This window comes from Lepus europaeus, chromosome 18, assembly GCF_033115175.1.
Source record: "Lepus europaeus isolate LE1 chromosome 18, mLepTim1.pri, whole genome shotgun sequence".
In the NCBI taxonomy this organism is placed as follows: Eukaryota; Metazoa; Chordata; class Mammalia; order Lagomorpha; family Leporidae; genus Lepus; species Lepus europaeus.
In genome coordinates, this window is record NC_084844.1 from 4,946,149 (window position 1) to 4,959,562 (window position 13,414).

The window sequence follows — 13,414 nt, forward strand, 5'->3', positions numbered from 1 at the left end:
CCCCCCTCACTGCTGAGGCTGGCTCGAGCCCCTCGTGTGGCAAAGTCAATCCTGAGATACTTGCACCTGCAGCAATGCTCTGAGCGGTCCTGCTGCTCTTTCATTTTAATGATTTACAACGTTTGTTGGCCTGGAGTCAGCAGGAGGGGGTAGAATTCCCAGGGGCATCAGCTTTCTGGGCTTTGCTGGGCCGTTCTTACCTTGAGCCCGCTTCAGGACTGTGAACACGTGAGGTACCTGGAGGACTGAGTACTGCGATTCTGCCCAGACGTTTGTCCAGGCAAAGGGAAGGGTCAGCGCGTCTCCGCAGTGCTCGTGTTTCTTCCAAAGCCTGCCAGAATACTGTCAAAAAAGGGGGCACGTGTGTTTGGTTTAGTTATCTTTCGTTTATATTTTGCGGACATGCAAATATTAGAGTAAGGCTCTCCCCTTCCCCGCTGTGGTCTTTTCATTCAGCTGAATTACGTAATTCCAAGAACTGCATCGCCCAGTAGATAACGTCTTGTTTGACGGAGGTCTCCTAAAAACATACGAATCAGGACTTCCAACAGTCACTTGACCACTCTCTCTTTGTATCGACTTCTCTCCCACTCCATCGGGCAAAACAATTGCTTTTTGGTTAAAAATGTATATGTGTGATATACGAAATGTTGTACTTAGCAAAACAGTCTGATTTGCTGAATTCCAATCCTCCCTTTCCTTCCAAGCTTAATCAAAAACGTTAGGAGAAGGGCGTCATCCAGGGAACGCATTTTATTTCACACTGGAAAATATTTACAAAAACTTCGTTCAAGTGGCCCCTCCTCCTGCACTGCGTTCCCCTGATGCTAATAAACTTAGGCTCCTGCTCTCCGGTCGGACTTCCTAAGATCCTGAGAGGGACCAACGCGATTCATTTGCATTGACTTTCTATTGTGGAGCTTTGGAACCAAGGGAAGGATCCAAACATAGCTCCATTTTGTCCAATCAGAAGAGCCGCTTGGTGCTAAACTCTGATTCGTCCATTCCACTTTGCATCCAGCCAATCCTTAGGCCGCTTTAACAGCCAATCAGCGGCCTAGGCGCCCGCCAATCAGGGCACGGGGCCGAAGCACGGCCTTTGTGTCGGGGGATGTCAGCGCGTCGGCGAAAGCGCCCGCCAATAGAAAAAGTCGTTGGTGTATGCAAATAAGGGGCCTATGACGTAGGGCCGCAGCGTGAAGCGTCGGTATAAAAACGCGGGCGTCGGGGGGGCTCGGAGCGCAGAGCGGTTTGGTCGTTGGTCGGGAGAGCGGCGCGTCTTCGCTGGCGGCTGCGGCTGTGTCGGGGCGGCGGAAGCGGCGCGGAGCGGCCTGAGGCTTCGGAGCTCGGTGAGCGCCGGGGGCGCTGGCGGCGGCCTGAGGCCCGGGCGGCGGCGGGCGCGGCCGTGCGGAGCCGGCCTCGGGGCGGCGGGGCTCCCTCGGGGGTTCGTTCCGGGCCCGCGCTTCCGCCTCGCTGCCGGCGGTGACTCAGAGGCCCCGGCGCCGGGTTCCGGGCGGCCGGGCCTCCGCCCGCCGCGGGAGGGAGGTGGCGCCTGCCCGCGCCCCCTCCCGGGGGAGGCCGCCACTCGGCGCCGCCTGAGTCAGCGGGGAGGGGGAGGCGGCCCCCGGCCATCTGCTCGCGGCTGCGGCTCCAGCGAGCGGGGCTCGTGTGTCTCAGGTGAAGGGAGATGGCCCGAACCAAGCAGACGGCGCGGAAGTCCACTGGCGGGAAGGCCCCCCGCAAGCAGCTGGCCACGAAAGCCGCCCGGAAGAGCGCTCCCTCTACCGGCGGGGTGAAGAAGCCGCATCGCTACAGGTAGGGAGGCGGGAGGCGGCGATGACGCGGCGGCGCCGGCCCGGGGTCGTCCCGCTCCTCCCGGGGGTCGTGCCACACCGCCCCCGCCCCTCCTGGGGGTCGTGCCACCCCCACTTCCGCCCCTCCCGGGGGTCGTGCCACCCCTTCTCCTCCTCCTCCTGGGGGTCCTGCCATGTCCCGCCCTGCCCCTCCCGGGGCTCGTGCCACCCCTCCCCCCCCCCCCGCCTCCCGGGGTCGTGCCGCCCCCTCCCGGTGGTCCTGCCATGTCCCGCCCTGCCCCTCTCAGGCCCGGCACCGTGGCGCTCCGGGAGATCCGTCGTTACCAGAAGTCGACGGAGCTGCTCATCCGGAAGCTGCCCTTCCAGCGGTTGGTGCGGGAGATCGCCCAGGATTTCAAAACCGACCTGCGGTTCCAGAGCGCGGCCATCGGCGCGCTGCAGGTGAGGCCCCGCGCCCGCGGCGGGGAGGGTGCGGGCCTGGCCGCCCTCCCGGCGCCTGACGGTGCGGCCCTTGTCCTGGCAGGAGGCGAGCGAGGCGTACCTGGTGGGGTTGTTCGAAGACACTAACCTGTGTGCCATCCACGCCAAGAGAGTGACCATCATGCCCAAAGACATCCAGTTGGCCCGCCGGATACGGGGAGAGCGAGCTTAAGAGGAGGCGGTTTTTACGGCGTTTTGTAGTAAATTGTGTAAAATACTTTGGTTTAATTTGTGACTTTTTTTGTAAGAAATTGTTTATAATACGTTGCATTTGTACTTCAGTCATTCCATTTCGCTCAGGATGAATGCGGAAGTGACTGTTGTCGGCCCTCGGTGCGCGCCGTCCTCGAGTGACGGGTGCGAATCTGCAGAAGGGCTGGGTGATCTCGCTTCTCATGCATGTTCCGTGTGTTAGACTTGTTGGGTAGCTACTAAGGTACTAGAATTGATAAATAAATGTGCACAGGGTCCTTTTGCAATAAAACTGGTTATGACTTGATCCAAGTGTTTAACAATTGGGGCTGTTAAGTCTGACCATACATCACTGTGATCGAGTGCGGGCTTTTTCGAGGGTGGAGATCCAAGTCTTAACCACAGTGTAACTTACAGTTTCCTTAAAGAAAAAAGTAAACCTGGCAGCTATAGATACACTATGTGCATTTATAATAGCTATTTTATATATTGTAGTGTCAACATTTTTAAATTAAATGTTTTACATTGACGAGTCTGGTCATTGAGGCGTGTGTGATTAGTCCAGCTGGCTTGGCTGACGAGGCTGCACTGTGTCCGGAGCAGATGCTTCGTGCGTGCACCTTGACCTTGCGTAAGTCCTCCTGCTGCCACGCGCTGACTGCCCCTCGGCCGGGAAGGCAGGCACTAACGGGGTTATTCACAAGGGCTCTAGGCTACAGTACAAGTTACTCACCAGCATCACCTGTCACTAGGGCGCAGCTTTTCATGGTGTCGTGGTTGGTCTCGTAACTAGGTTCTCTTCCCCTCTGCCGAGAGGAGGCGATCCTGACCCTTAGTGTGGACCTGCTGTGGAGGCGCGCAGCTTCTGGGCTTCTGCCAGCCGAGATGGTGTCTGGTCAGGATACACCTGGTGACTGTCCTGTCCTGGGAAAATCACTTTTCTAGAGATGGCCTTGCAAGTGGTTTTTAAATCTATTGAAGTTTTCAGGTCAATTATGTATGTTGACTAAATTTACAAATAAACTTGTTTATCCAACGAAGTGTCAAAAAGCTAAGTTGACTGTACAAACCTTTCTAATGCACCCGTTGTCTGGATTCTGCAGGTAGCAATGTTTGAGCTTAGTTCACTGACCCTGTTGCTTGGTGGACAAGTGTCTTAATCCACAGAGAGTTTAATCCGCCACATTTGCAGTGTAGACGGGATGACTTACGCCCCACTTCCTGCCTGTAGTGTCCAGGTGTGAGAAGAGCTAAGGGGACAGATCGGTGAAGCAGTAGGGCTCCAAGGACACGTTGAGGAACACCTGTGGTCAGTAGCGTGGCTGCTTGTGACTGAAGTTGTGGAACCTTCTCCCCCAGGTCTGCAGTCCTCAGGCGGCCTGGAAGTCACTGCCCCCTGGAGGGCAGGGAGGTGCCGGGCGAGGGCAGGAGCACCATCTGCCAGGAGGAGAGGACAGAGGTGCCCCGCGCCCCTGATGGACAAGACCCAAGCTAGGTTTTCTCCCTTTAATGGCTTGCATTTGAAAGTCCCTGCATATTGTGAGGCAAAATTCCCTGGTTTTAAGATTTTATTTGAACTAGGGGGAGAAGGTTTCCATCTGCTAGTGAACTCCGTAAGTGGCTGCAAGGACCAGGCCAAATGGACGAGCTCCCTCTGGGTGGGATGCCGGCGCTGCAGTCGGCGGTCTGACCGGCTAGCCCCAGTGTGGCAGATCCCTACTCTTAGGTGATGTGGATCAGGCAGCCAAGGGCTGGCAGCGTCTGCCAGCGCTCAGAGTGGACGGAGAGGGGGAGGGCCGACACCTGCAGCAATGCGGGTGACAAAAGGCACTGCATGGGGAGACAAGGGGGCAGCAGGCTTAGGTCAGGTGGCCTTTGGTCGAGGCCGGTGTGGGGGACTGCACATGGCCCCATTGTGCGCTTCACGGGTTTGTATTCTCTTCCTGCGGCCTCTGAGCGATGCACACTGCACCTAGGATTAAACCCGTGAGCTCCTTACGGCTTAGCCCTGCGCCAGAGTGGTGGAATGAGAAGGGTCAGAGGGGCAGGATGGGCTTGGGAGCCGAGGCGTCAAGCGTCCAGGGTCCTACTGTAGTCCACATTGGTTCCAACTCCTGCTTGCAGGTAGCCCCAGCTGTGTGCACCTGCGGTGGCCTGTGGCCTGGGCAGCCACAGCACCAGCCAGCAGCTCCCTGGACGGTGAGTTCTACAACAGACAGCTGCAGCCCTGGGCGGTCACCCTCGTCTTGAAAGTCTGGACTTGCAGCCTGGCTATCAGCAAGGTGGCCATCTGCGTAGAGGACAGGGACTCCAGGGACAGAGGGCACCCAGTGAAAAGGAGTCTGCAGCTGGTGTCTGAGCAGAGGCACTAGGAAGGGACCAAGTCTTGTCTGCCCCTGGAGTCCAGCTGGGCTCCCAACAAGGGCTCCAGGCACGCTCGCTGACCAAACCAGATGGCCTTGGCAGCCCCGTAGCACAGTTGGCTGCCTTGGCTCCTGGCACGGGCAAACAGTCTGGTTCCCCAGAGCTATGGTTACAGCCAGGCTTCCAAATTGGGAGTGTCCCGTATCACGGGAGCTGGGGTCTGCGCTAAGAGGCCAGTCTGGCGGCTGCAGGAGTACCCGCTGCAGTCCAGGGTGCTGAGGGAACCAGGGCGGTAGTCAGAACTGGCTCAGGGCCCGACAGGCCCAAGTTGCAGGCCCAGTGGTCCCACTCAGATGCGGTTTTTATTATTTTTTTAATTTGATAGAGTTAGTCTTCCCTCCGTTAGTTCACCCCCCAAATGGCCGCCACGGCTGGCGCCATGCTGATCCGAAGCCAGGAGCCAGGTGCTTCTCCTGGTCTCTCACAAGGGTGCAGGGGCCCAAGCGCTTGGGCCATCCTCCACTGCCCTGGGCCGCAGCAGAGAGCTGGCCTGGTAGAGGAGCGACTGGGACAGAATCCAGTGCCCACATGGGATGCCGGTGCTGCAGGCAGAGGATTAACCAAGTGAAACACGGCGCCAGCCCCTCAGATGTGTTCTGTAATTCATTTGGTAAAGGAGTAATGAAAGCACCTGCCCAGGCTGCTTGTAAGGGTTTAGTGAAACTGTCTGTGTGAAGATAAGCCCTAGGCTTGACCTGACCAATCACAATTGACGTGGTGGTTAACCACCATTAAGCCTACAGGGATCTGGCCTTACCAGTTCAGTGATAATATTGTTTCAGAAGCAAAGGAGGGCAGGGGGGCCCACATGAGAAGTAGGAAAACCTCCCAGAACTGGGGAGACTGTGGGGCACCTACCGAGAGGTGCCGTCAGGGAACCAAACCTGGACTGCTATGAAGGCCGAGCAGCAGCTGGCGGACAGACCTTGTCACAGAACAGCACGCCCAGCAAGCAGAGCTCGGGGACAGGAACGCGACACTGGTGCAGGACGTGGATGCGGCTGGAATGGAGAGGAGACATCCATCAGTGGTGGCCGGGTGTCACCAGAGCATGGCCAGATGTTCCCTGTGCAGCTGTAGCCGGCACAGGTGGCACTCCCACCCCGGGCAGAAGGTGACTGTTGGCTGTGGTGGTGCAGGTTTCTGGGCCAGCAGAGCAGGGGACAGACCCTGCCACCTCCCTCCCAGGCCTGTGACATCTGCCCCGGGAATGACAGAGGGGCCAAAGGTCAAAGCAGACTACTTCTAACCAATTTCTTGTAACACACTAGACAGGATTCAAAGATAGACATCTCCCAAGTAAAATCAGAGTCCATCTTAAACAAATGGAAGGCCTTCCACAGGGCAGCCAAGGTTCTCCACGGAGGGTGAAGGGTGGGTCAATGGGTGCATTTTTCCAATCAGAAGGAAACAATGGAAATAAAGATTAGGATGTGGACTTCAAAGCGGTCAGAATTGCTCCTCCCTCTTAGAAAACTGCTATCTCTGTTGGAAGGGATCAGATGGGGGGGGGGGGGCTGTAGTTTCAATCAACTCTGAGAGCCTGAGGTTCCTTTTCTCCTTCCAGCCCATTGCATGCAGGAGAGTCCCATGTGTGTGGCTTAATGGATGGCTGATGATGAACGCAAACATTTATTCTGTGCTTATCTTTTTTTTTTTAATTCTACGGAGGTTTTGTTTTGTTTTGTTTTGTTTTTTGTTTGTTTGTTTGTTTTTTTTGACAGGCAGAGTGGATAGTGAGAGAGACAAAGGTCTTCCTTTTTGCTGTTGGTTCACCTCCAATGGCCGCTGTGGCCAGCGCATCTCGCTGATCCGAAGCCAGGAGCCAGGTGCTTCTCCTGGTCTCCCATGCGGGTGCAGGGCCCAAGGACTTGGGCCATCCTCCACTGCCTTCCTGGGCCACAGCAGAGAGCTGGCCTGGAAGAGGGGCAACCAGGATAGAATCCGGTGCCCCGACTGGGACTAGAACCCGGTGTGCCGGCGCCACAAGGCAGAGGATTAGCCTTTTAAGCCACGGCGCCGGCCTGTGCTTATCTTTTTTAAAGATTTATTTATTTATTTATTTGAAAGAGTTACACAGGAGAGGCAGAGAGAGAGAGTCTTCCATCTGCTGTTCACTCCCCAGATGGTCGCAAGGGCCAGAGCTGTGCCAATCTGAAGCCAGGAGCCAGGGGCTTCTTCTGGGTCTCCCACATGGGTGCAGGGGCCCAAGGACTTGGACCGTCTTCCAATGCTTTCCTAGGCCATAGCAGGCAGCTGGATCGGAAGTGGAGCAGCCAGGACCAGAACCGGCGCCCATATGGGATGCAGGTGCTTCAGGCCAGGGTGTTAACCCGCTGCGCCACTGCGCCAGCCCCATATTCTGTGCTTATTAAGTGCCAGGTGCTGGACTGTGCACGTTGTGAAGATTACCTTGGTTCCTTTTATTTTAAATTATTTATTTGAAAGGCAGAGTAACAGAGAGGCAGAGAGAGAGAGGTCTTCCATCTGTTGGTTCCCTCCCCAAATGGCTGCAACAGGTGGAGCTGGGCCGATCTGAAGCCAGAAGCTTGGAGCTTCTTTCAGGCCTCCCTCGTGGGTGCCCATGGACTTCCTTCCACAGCTTTCCCAGGCACATAAGCAGGGAGCTGTATTGGAAGTGGAGTAGCCGGGCCCATATGGGATGCCAACACTGCAGGTAGTGACTTTACCCACTATACCACAGCACCAGCCCTGGTTCCTTTTATTTAAATTTTTTTTTTGTTTGAATGACAGTGAACTCACATCCATTGACTCACTCCCCAAATGCCCACAAAAGCTGGGGCTGGGCCAGGTAAAGTCGGGAGCTGAGGACTCCATCCAGGACCCCCATGTGGATGGCTTGAGCCATCATCTGCCTCCTAAGAGGTGCGTTAGCAGGAAGCTGGAATCAGATGAGCCGGAGCATGCACCAGGCGCTCCAGCAGGGGTGTAGGCACCAAGCGGTGGTTTAACCTGCTGCACTGCTTGTGCTTTTGGCATCATCTAAAAAACCATTACCGGGCTGGCGCTGTGGCGTAGCAGGCAAAGCCGCCACCTGCAGTGCTGGCATCCCATAGGGACGCCGGCTTGAGACCTGGCTGCTCCACTTCCAATCCAGCTCTCTGCTATGGCCTGGGAAAGCAGTGGAGGATGGGCCAGGTCCTTGGGCCCCTGCACCCATGTGGGAGACCCGGAAGAAGCTCCTGGCTCCTGGCTTTGGTGTGGTCCAGCCCAGGCTGTTGCAGCCATTTGGGGAGTGAACACGTGGATGGAAGATATCTTTCTCTGTAACTCGGACTTTCAAATAAAATGAACCTTTCCTTTTTTTTTTTTTTTTTTTGTTGTTGAAGATTTATTTATTTGAAAGAGTTACACAGAGAGAGAAGGAGAGGCAGAGAGAGAGAGAGAGAAAGAGAGAGAGAGAGAGGTCTTTCATCGGCTGGTTCACTCCCTTGGCTGCAATGATAGGGCGGGGCCAGGCTGAGGCCAGGAGCCAGGAGTTTTTGGGTCTCCCACGTGGGTGCAGGGGCCCAGGAATTTGGGCCATCTTCCACTGCTTTCCCAGGCAAATCAGCAGGGAGCTGGATCGGAAGTGGAGCAGCCAGACTCAAACCAGCGCTTTCCAAATGGGATGCAGGCACTGCAGAGGGCAGCTAACTCGTCGCACCAAAGCGCAAGCCCCAAAATAAGCCTTTTCAGAAAGTGTGTCAGGGCCGGAGCTGTGGCATAGTAGGCTAAGCATCTGCCTGTGGCGCCAGCATCCCGAATGGGCACCAGTTCAAGTCTCTGTTCCTCCTCTTCCTATCCACTTCTCTGCTGATGGCCTGGGTGTAAGGTGTCCGGCGCATAACAGATCTTCCCAGGCAGACGAATCGATTACTTCACAGGCTTCTATTGGGGTCCCGCTCCTGGGCGAGGTTCACCGGTCCCAACTGAGCAACAGAGCGGGGCCGGGGAAGTCGCGCGTCAGAGATTGGGAGGGCTCCTTTTATAGACTCAGGCCATGGGGGTTAAAGGTTGAGGCGGGTCTGATCCTCATTGGTTGACCTTCAGGCACCCGCAGGGACCTTGACAAGGACTTTCTTCCGGGAAGTAGGCCTCTCCATTCCCGGAAGTGTAGGCCTTCCCGCCTTGCGGATCCCAAAGCTACCACTGGGAAAGCAGTAGAAGATGGCCCAAGTCCTTGGGCCCCTGCACCCGCGTGGGGGACCTGGAGGAAGTCCTGGCTCCTGGCTTTGCATTGGCCCGGCTCTGGCCATTGCAGCTGTTTGGGGAGTGAACCAGCAGGTGGAAGACCTTTCTTTCTGTAACTCAACTCTCCCTCTCAAATGAACAAATTCTTTTACAAAAGTTAAGTACTTTTTCCTATCTGTTTGAAAGGCAGAGACAGACACACTGCTGGACCACTCCCCAGATGCCCGCAAGCAGGGAGCCAGGAGCTCAATCCAGATCTCGCCTGTGGGTGGCAGGGACCCACCCACCTGAGCCATCCCCGCTGCCTCCCAGGGTCCATTACCGGGCCGACCCAAACCCAGGCACTCCGGTTTGCGACGCGAGCGTCCTAGCCGACCACTAGGCCATACGCCCGCGCTAGGCCACTCGGAGTTAGGGTCAGCATCTCACGGCTGCTGCAGAGACCCCGCGTCTCGCCGAGTGCCACTCGGGGCTGTGCCCACCTCCCCGGGCGCCCGCCCAGCTGAGACGGCGGTCAGCCCGAGTGTCGCGGGCGGGGCAGGGCCCGCTGGCCCGGGGCCGGCTGCGCGGACGGGGCGGGGCCATCCGGCAGTGGGCGGGGCGTGGGCGTGTCCGAGCCGGGGGGGTGGGGGGCCGCGGCCGGAATGCGCGCACCGCCGCGCGAGGCCCCGCCCGGAGCATCCCGCGCCGCCGGCCGCCGAGCCGCAGACGGGCGTCATGGCTGCTTCGAGACAGCCCCAGGTCGGGGAGCTGCTGGCCGAGGCCCGGCGGGCCTTCCGGGAGGAGTTCGGGGCGGAGCCGGAGCTGGCCGTGTCGGCGCCGGGCCGCGTCAATCTCATCGGGGAGCACACGGACTACAACCAGGGCCTGGTGCTGCCCATGGTGAGGGGCTGCGCGGGGCCTGGCCGGGGGCCGGGGGGCGCGCCCTGTCCGCGGGCGTGTGGCCGGGCAGCCGAGGGTGGGGAGACCCCGGTTCGGGCACGCCCGCGGCGTTGGGAGGAAGTGGCCGGGAGAGGGTGTGCCGACCGCGGCTTGGCTCCAGCCCGCCCTCGCGCTCTACCTGGGAGCGTGTTCCCGCTTCTCGAGGGGGCCCCGTGGCCCCCCGGTTCGCCTCCGCGCCAGACTCGGGTGTGAGCGTAGCCCAGCCCGGTGATTTACGGACGAAGTATCAGGCCCAGAGGGGGCCAGGGACCTGCGCAGGGTCGCACAGCTGGCTCTGGACGTGTGACCGTGAGTGCAGCCTCCACGCTGTCAAATCGGGGGGGCTCTAGCGGCCTCGCCGTGCGGCTTGGGAAGTGAGTGCGTCCGGCCCGCCAAGCGCACCCCACGTGGGCGCTCCTCGATCCCGGTTTCCCCCAGAGCCTGCGCTCCGCCGCCCATTGCCCCCTCGCTGGGAGCTCAGGGCAGAGTCCAGACCTGCTGGCTGGCTGCAGCAGGCCCCTCCCCTGAAGACCCAGGGGCCAGAGCTCCAGCCCCCGAGGCCAGCTCAGCACTCCGGCCCGCCCTTGGGTTAAGCCTGTTCCCTCGGTGTGTCCCTGTCTGGGCGGTGTGTCCCTGTCTGGGCGGCAGAACCTGCCTCGCCTGAGGGGCTGCTTGTGTGCAGGCGCTGGAGCTGGTCACCGTGCTGGTGGGCAGTCCCCGGGAGGACGGGCTGGTCTCCCTCCTGACCACCTCTGAGGACGCCGACGAGCCCCAGCGACTACAGTTCCCCCTGCCCACAGCCCAGCGCTCCCTGGAGCCTGGGACTCCCCGCTGGGCCAACTATGTCAAGGGAGTGATTCAGCACTACCCAGGTATGGGGACCAGGCCTGGGCCAAGTTCACGCTGCAAACCCGTTAATTCCTCTCGTGCCCTGTGGGGGAAGTGAGGCTGTGCCCATTGCACAGAAGAGGAAAACTTGCCCTGGGTTGCCCGCCCGTGATGGGAGGAGCCGGGTTCAAATCCCAGCCCTAAACCAGGAGGACGACTCGGGGGACTGTCTCAGCAACCTCGGGGGCTGGGAAGAGCGGGGTGCTTGGCTGCGAGGTTGGGGCCTTGTGACCGGTGCAGCATGCAGGCAGGCGGGTGTCCGGCTTCCTGAGCGCACGCTCGCAGGTAGCCCATCTTCCTCACCGTTCTCTCCGTCACAGCCGCGCCCCTCCCAGGCTTCTGTGCAGTGGTGGTCAGCTCCGTGCCCCTGGGCGGTGGGCTGTCCAGCTCAGCATCCCTGGAAGTGGCCACATACACCTTCCTCCAGCAGCTCTGCCCAGGTATCCCGAACCCGGCCCTCCTCCCTCGAGGCCTCCTTGCGGTCTGAGCATCTTTCAATATGGTGGGTGGCGGCGGTGGGGCGTGGGTGAAGAATTTCCCTGGAAGATCTATCCCTGGAGCTACCTGCCCACCTCTCGTGCCCCCTCCTGGGCCCCTTCTTCCCCGCCTCGCCCTGTGCCGCAGACTCAGAGGCAGTAGCTGCCCGGGCCCAGGTGTGTCAGCGGGCAGAGCACAGCTTCGCGGGGGTGCCCTGCGGGATCATGGACCAGCTCATCGCACTGCTGGGGCAGAAGGGCCATGCGCTGCTCATTGACTGCAGGTCAGGGCCTCCTCCTGCCCACCCACCTGATGCTCAGGAGCTTCCGGGTAGGGGCGCCCACTGCCTGGCGTGACAGCAGACACCTGGCCTCGCCATCTCCCCCCCCCGCCCCACTTCGACTCTGCCGTAGGTCCCTGGAGACAAGCCTGGTGCCGCTGTCCGACCCCAAGCTGGCCGTGCTCATCACCAATTCCAACGTCCGCCACGCCCTGGGCTCTAGCGAGTACCCTCTGCGGCGGCGCCAGTGTGAAGAGGTGGCCCGGGCGCTCGGCAAGGAGAGCCTTCGGGAGGTGCAGCTGGAGGAGCTGGAGGGTGAGAGCCGGCTGGGCTCGCTCTGCCCACTCCCCCAAACCCTGCCAACTCACGGCTGTTTGAAGTCTCTTTAGCTTTTTAAATGCACATTTTAAATTATGTACGTATGCATGTATTTACCTGAGAGACAGAGAGTTCTTTCATCCCTTGGTTCACTCCTCAAATGCATGCAACAGCCAGGGCTGGGCCAGGCTGAAGCCAGGAGCCGGGAGCTCCATCCAGGGCTCCCACCTGGGAGGCAGGGGCCCAAGCATTTGAACCATGTACTGCTGCCTCCCAGGTGCACATTAGCAAGGCGCTGGGATTAGAAGCAAAGCAGGGGTTGTGCGCTGGGCACTCTAACGTGGGGTGTGGTGTCTTAGCTGTTGTGCCAAGTGCCTCCCCTTGCTTCGAGCCTTAAAATTGCTCTCTTTTGGCATGGTTAAATTGCCTCAGGCCACCTCCATCCCGGTTGGAGCCCCATCCGCTCCGCTTCCCATCCAGCTTCCTGCTAACGCGCTGGGAAGCAGCAGAGGGCGCAGGTGCTTGGGTCCCTGCCACCTAAGGGGAGACTGGGATTGAGTTCTGGGCTCCTGGCTTTGGCCCTGAGCTAACGGAGCTCACCAAGGCCTCCAGCAGCTGTTGGCTAGCCCTCCAGGGCGGCTGTCCCTGCTGGCCCCCTCCCACACACCTGGGGCCCGCAGGTGGCGGGGAGCTGGCTCCGCTGACCCCTTTCCTTCCGCAGCCGGCAGAGAGCTGGTGAGCAAGGAGGGCTTCCGGCGAGCGCGGCACGTTGTGGGCGAGATCCGGCGCACGGCCCAGGCAGCGGCCGCCCTGAGCCGCGGGGACTACAGAGCCTTCGGCCGCCTCATGGTGGAGAGTCACCACTCGCTCAGGTGAGACCCTCGGGATGCCCCCGCCTCCTGGGCCCCAGCGTCCCCAGACCTGCCCCTCCCATGCCCTCCCTGCAGGGATGACTACGAGGTGAGCTGCCCGGAGCTGGACCAGCTGGTGGAGGCCGCACTCTCCGTGCCTGGGGTTTATGGCAGTCGCATGACCGGCGGCGGCTTTGGCGGCTGCACGGTGACACTGCTGGAGGCCTCTGCTGCATCTCGCGCCATGCAGCAAATACAGGTGGGCTGGGGCCAGAGCCTGGGAGGGCGGCAGTGGATTGCCGGGCCCACCCCGCGCTCACACCGTGCCCGCCTCTCCCCTAGGAGCAGTACAGCGGCACTGCAACCTTCTACCTCTCACAAGCAGCAGATGGGGCCAAGGTGCTGCACCTGTGAGGCTCCCCAGCACTGCCCACAGTGGGCACAGGCCGGCAGGTGGCGGGTCACGCGGCTCTGCTCTGGCACCTGCTCTCCACATCAGGGTGCTCAATAAAACTGTGCCTCCCCCCACCACGGTGCCCACCTGCCTCCAGAGGTGGGTGTCAGCGTTGCCTCGC

The 13,414-nt window shown here is 59.8% G+C and overlaps 2 protein-coding genes across 2 annotated transcripts; both read left to right on the top strand.

Annotated features, from left to right (window-relative positions):
- Nucleotides 1-1,232: 1,232 nt before the first annotated feature.
- LOC133776517 (histone H3.3A) lies at nt 1,233-3,541 on the top strand. The gene is made up of 4 exons (XM_062215451.1): nt 1,233-1,349; nt 1,678-1,815; nt 2,102-2,255; nt 2,338-3,541. The coding sequence occupies exons 2-4, from the start codon at nt 1,688-1,690 to the stop codon at nt 2,464-2,466; spliced, it is 411 nt and encodes a 136-aa protein (XP_062071435.1). The 5' UTR covers nt 1,233-1,349; nt 1,678-1,687; the 3' UTR covers nt 2,467-3,541.
- Nucleotides 3,542-9,753: 6,212 nt separating this feature from the next.
- GALK1 (galactokinase 1) lies at nt 9,754-13,387 on the top strand. Its single transcript, XM_062215706.1, has 8 exons — nt 9,754-9,986; nt 10,708-10,897; nt 11,234-11,353; nt 11,538-11,673; nt 11,804-11,985; nt 12,710-12,860; nt 12,936-13,098; nt 13,182-13,387. The coding sequence occupies exons 1-8, from the start codon at nt 9,822-9,824 to the stop codon at nt 13,251-13,253; spliced, it is 1,179 nt and encodes a 392-aa protein (XP_062071690.1). The 5' UTR covers nt 9,754-9,821; the 3' UTR covers nt 13,254-13,387.
- Nucleotides 13,388-13,414: the final 27 nt, after the last annotated feature.

Coding starts and splice junctions, on each gene's coding strand:
- GALK1 (XM_062215706.1), top strand. CDS start 9,822: ATGGCTGCTTCGAGACAGCCCCAGGTCGGGGAGCTGCTGGCCGAGGCC. Junction 11,986..12,709: donor GCAGCTGGAGGAGCTGGAGG/GTGAGAGCCGGC, acceptor TTCCTTCCGCAG/CCGGCAGAGAGCTGGTGAGC. Junction 13,099..13,181: donor GCGCCATGCAGCAAATACAG/GTGGGCTGGGGC, acceptor CCTCTCCCCTAG/GAGCAGTACAGCGGCACTGC.
- LOC133776517 (XM_062215451.1), top strand. CDS start 1,688: ATGGCCCGAACCAAGCAGACGGCGCGGAAGTCCACTGGCGGGAAGGCC. Junction 1,816..2,101: donor AAGAAGCCGCATCGCTACAG/GTAGGGAGGCGG, acceptor TGCCCCTCTCAG/GCCCGGCACCGTGGCGCTCC. Junction 2,256..2,337: donor CGGCCATCGGCGCGCTGCAG/GTGAGGCCCCGC, acceptor TTGTCCTGGCAG/GAGGCGAGCGAGGCGTACCT.